Source organism: Triticum aestivum, chromosome 1A, assembly GCF_018294505.1.
Source record: "Triticum aestivum cultivar Chinese Spring chromosome 1A, IWGSC CS RefSeq v2.1, whole genome shotgun sequence".
Classification (NCBI taxonomy): Eukaryota; Viridiplantae; Streptophyta; class Magnoliopsida; order Poales; family Poaceae; genus Triticum; species Triticum aestivum.
The window spans coordinates 336,591,615-336,594,656 of record NC_057794.1 but is presented as its reverse complement, the minus strand read 5'-3'; the positions used below and the strand labels follow the sequence as shown (position 1 = coordinate 336,594,656).

Here is a 3,042-nt window from a genome sequence, read left to right as displayed (position 1 = left end):
AAAAATTACGCGTGTGACAAAGTGCTTCGTTTCCTTCGCTTGCCACGTTTCTATCCCACCGTGTGGATTTGACGAGTGTGACGCATGGTAGAACCTTCGATCATATAATTTCTTTTATCTTAGGCCTGTAGCGTTTTTCACGTGTGTTTTCTTAAGCGGTTTGCACTTTGACTAGGCCTTCTGGGCTGTACGTATCCTACGCTGCGATTTTGTAGATATTTTTCTTGTCTCTCTCGAAGCCTCGAGTCCAATCTCGTGACACCGCCGCTCTTTGCGGATATAAAAGAAGTCCACCCGACGGGCTCATCTCTCGGTGTCCCTGATGGACAGGATCGGGTGATATGCACCTTTACATGTCACCGTGTGACTTGCGGTTCAAATTCATATTTAAACATTGTAAAAAAATCTAAAAAAATCATACATGTTCATAGCACATATTAAGATAATTTCTAAAAAATTCAGATTAAAATTCGAAACATACACCAAGAAGCAAAAAAGAGAAACTCATATGTGAATAGTATACAGAGAACCATTCGCAACTATTCATAACAAATTTCTCTTTTTTGCTTCTTGATGTATGTTTCGATTTTGATCTGAATTTTTTAGAGATTATCTTAATATGTGCTATGAACATGCATGATTTTTTTCAGATTTTTTTACAATATTTAAATATGAATTTAGGCCGCAAGTCACACGGTGATTTCTTTTTTTTGCTTCTTGATGTATGTTTTGAATTTTGATATGAATTTTTTAGGAATTATTTTAACATGTGCTATGAACATGCATTATTTTTTACAGATTTTTTTACAATGTTTAAATATGAATTTAGGCCGCAAGTCAAGGTGCATGTCACCTAATCTCTTTCCCTCCCGTCCATCCCCATCCCCCTGTCGGCCTGTCCTGTTTCCAAAAGCGCCCGTCGAGGCCGCCGGTGACCCTCACCATCGGAGCCCTCCCCACGCCATCGTCGGAGGGAGTTGTCGCCTCGGCTAGGCTAGCGTCGTATCCGACGCGTCTACGCGCCCCAGCTCCCAGTCTCCCCGCCTCAGTGATGGATAGGTGCGAGATGGATGAGGGGAGGAGCGGGGATGGTGCAGTGGCCAAAGGAGGCGTGGCGGCGGCGTCGGGAGCTGTGGGAGATGGACCTCACTGCTGCCCACTGTGATGAGCCTCGCCGTCGCCATCCCATGGTGCTATGATGCCCGTACGATGGCCGGTCAGGTCCGTATTGTGTGGTGAGATCCGCCCGGCGGGGAGCCACACAAGGTCCAATATGCACGCGAGGGAACAACAACGTCAGATGGACTGGCCCGATGTGAGGGTGACCACGGGCATCCAGTCGTATGACACACCGCTCCCATCGGTGAGGCCAAATCCCCATATTATTCATCCAAAGGTGAGCTTCGTAGTTGGGTACAGACTCCTGTTTAAAGGCTTCGATCTACAAAGTTTCTGGGATGGATGAGTGATGTGACTAATTAGTTCGAGCTTCTATTCTTGATTTCTGTTTCTTCTGAAAATTGGAAGGTTTCCATGTGGTTTCAGTGAAATTTGTTGATTTGAGATAAGTTTGGCTGATCTGATGATTTGCTGTTTCTTACTGTCAAGAAAAAGTTGATCTCATGTTGTTTATTTTGTAGTATATGGGATTTACTTTGCAGCACATAATTTTGCAGTGGACGAAGTGGCAAGAACTGACAATTAATCGATTTACTGTATGCACATGCGTTCATCTGCTCCTCTGGCCACTTCATGCCATGCGTGCGCGCAGTCCTTGCCTCATTGGTCATATTCACGCTCATGGCGAGCCTCGGTGGCCTGCGGCCGCCGGCGTGCCCGCTCGGCCGCTGCGAGCAGGCGTCGACGGGGCGGATGGCGGCCATGTATGCTGGTGTGTGCCTGCACTGTCTGAATTTCAAAAATAAGTTTACATGAGTTCTGCGTTCAGTAGATTTCGTCTATGGATTTATTTTCCTAGCATTAGCTTTTACATCTGTTTATTCGGTTTGTACGCAAGCACTCTAGAGCCATGGATGCAAGACAATAAATTTGTGCCTGGTATTCATTTGAGTCGTTTAGAGAAGTGAAAAATGAAGGCTCTTAATTGCAAACCAGTAACAGAACAAGAAGAAAATTTTATTGATCCCAAATGACATATGATGGGTGTTCTTAGAATAATGGATCTGCTCTCAGTTTCTATGAGTTCATTTCATTGTGCAAGATTTTCCAGTGATTACTATAAATTTTCAGATATAGCATTGCCAATCGTCTGACTATCGCTTGTGAACATTGCAGGCAGCACCAATATTCATGTGCCTGAAAAACCTCGGACAGTAAAGACTGAAGTATGTAAATAAGGTTTTTCATAGTGACACTGACAAAGCTTATGCATGAGATGGAGCATCCTTGTACATTACTTTGCAGGTTTCAAGCCTTTTGATGGAAGCTTCTGTATGTGATGGAAGCTCCTGTATGTGGGGCCATTGATAACACAGCCTTCCCTATTCTGTTGAGACTCTTCTTTTTTGTAGATTTTTCTATTTACTCCATAGTTCAAAGCTGGTGCTTTTGTGAATTTAATTTGAGAGTATTTGTTGGTTATGTAACTGAATTTGGACCTCACAATCAGCTATTAATTTTCTCTCTGGAAATTTTGATAGACAAGATTAATATTCCAAACGTATTCACATGAGGTTTTATGCTCTTTACGGTTCTGCAGCTATCTCTTCAAGTATTTTTGTGATTCAGTTTCATAGCATTTATGCCATGGCAGCAAGGTGAAGGGTAAATTCAGAGCCAAGCCAACTACGCTCTTGACCTATTATATTGCTTAATATCATTTACTATTGCCATTTGTATTTTTGTGATTGGTAGATAAAAGCTTGCATAGTTGCACTTAGCGTTTATAGTACTATATATTCAGCTAATCGTACAAGAACCATCTTTGTAGCAGATCCAGGTTTTTATGTGTCTCTCTATACTTAACGGCTATGTTGTAAGGTTCAGTGGTCAATTGGAGTTTTAATTTCGTAGCTGTAGCTC

General features: G+C 42.6%; 1 protein-coding gene across 2 annotated transcripts; it reads left to right on the top strand.

Moving 5' to 3' along the window:
* The first annotated feature begins 859 nt into the window (after positions 1–859).
* Positions 860–2,687, top strand: LOC123049218 (uncharacterized). Of its 2 annotated transcripts, none has more exons than XM_044472185.1 (3): positions 860–1,396; positions 1,772–1,891; positions 2,296–2,687. In XM_044472185.1, the coding sequence occupies exons 1-3, from the start codon at positions 1,196–1,198 to the stop codon at positions 2,335–2,337; spliced, it is 363 nt and encodes a 120-aa protein (XP_044328120.1). In that variant the 5' UTR covers positions 860–1,195; the 3' UTR covers positions 2,338–2,687. The 2 variants fall into 2 exon arrangements, with proteins under 2 accessions (XP_044328120.1, XP_044328116.1); XM_044472181.1 differs by having other exon boundaries at positions 1,677–1,891.
* The last annotated feature ends 355 nt before the right edge of the window (positions 2,688–3,042 follow it).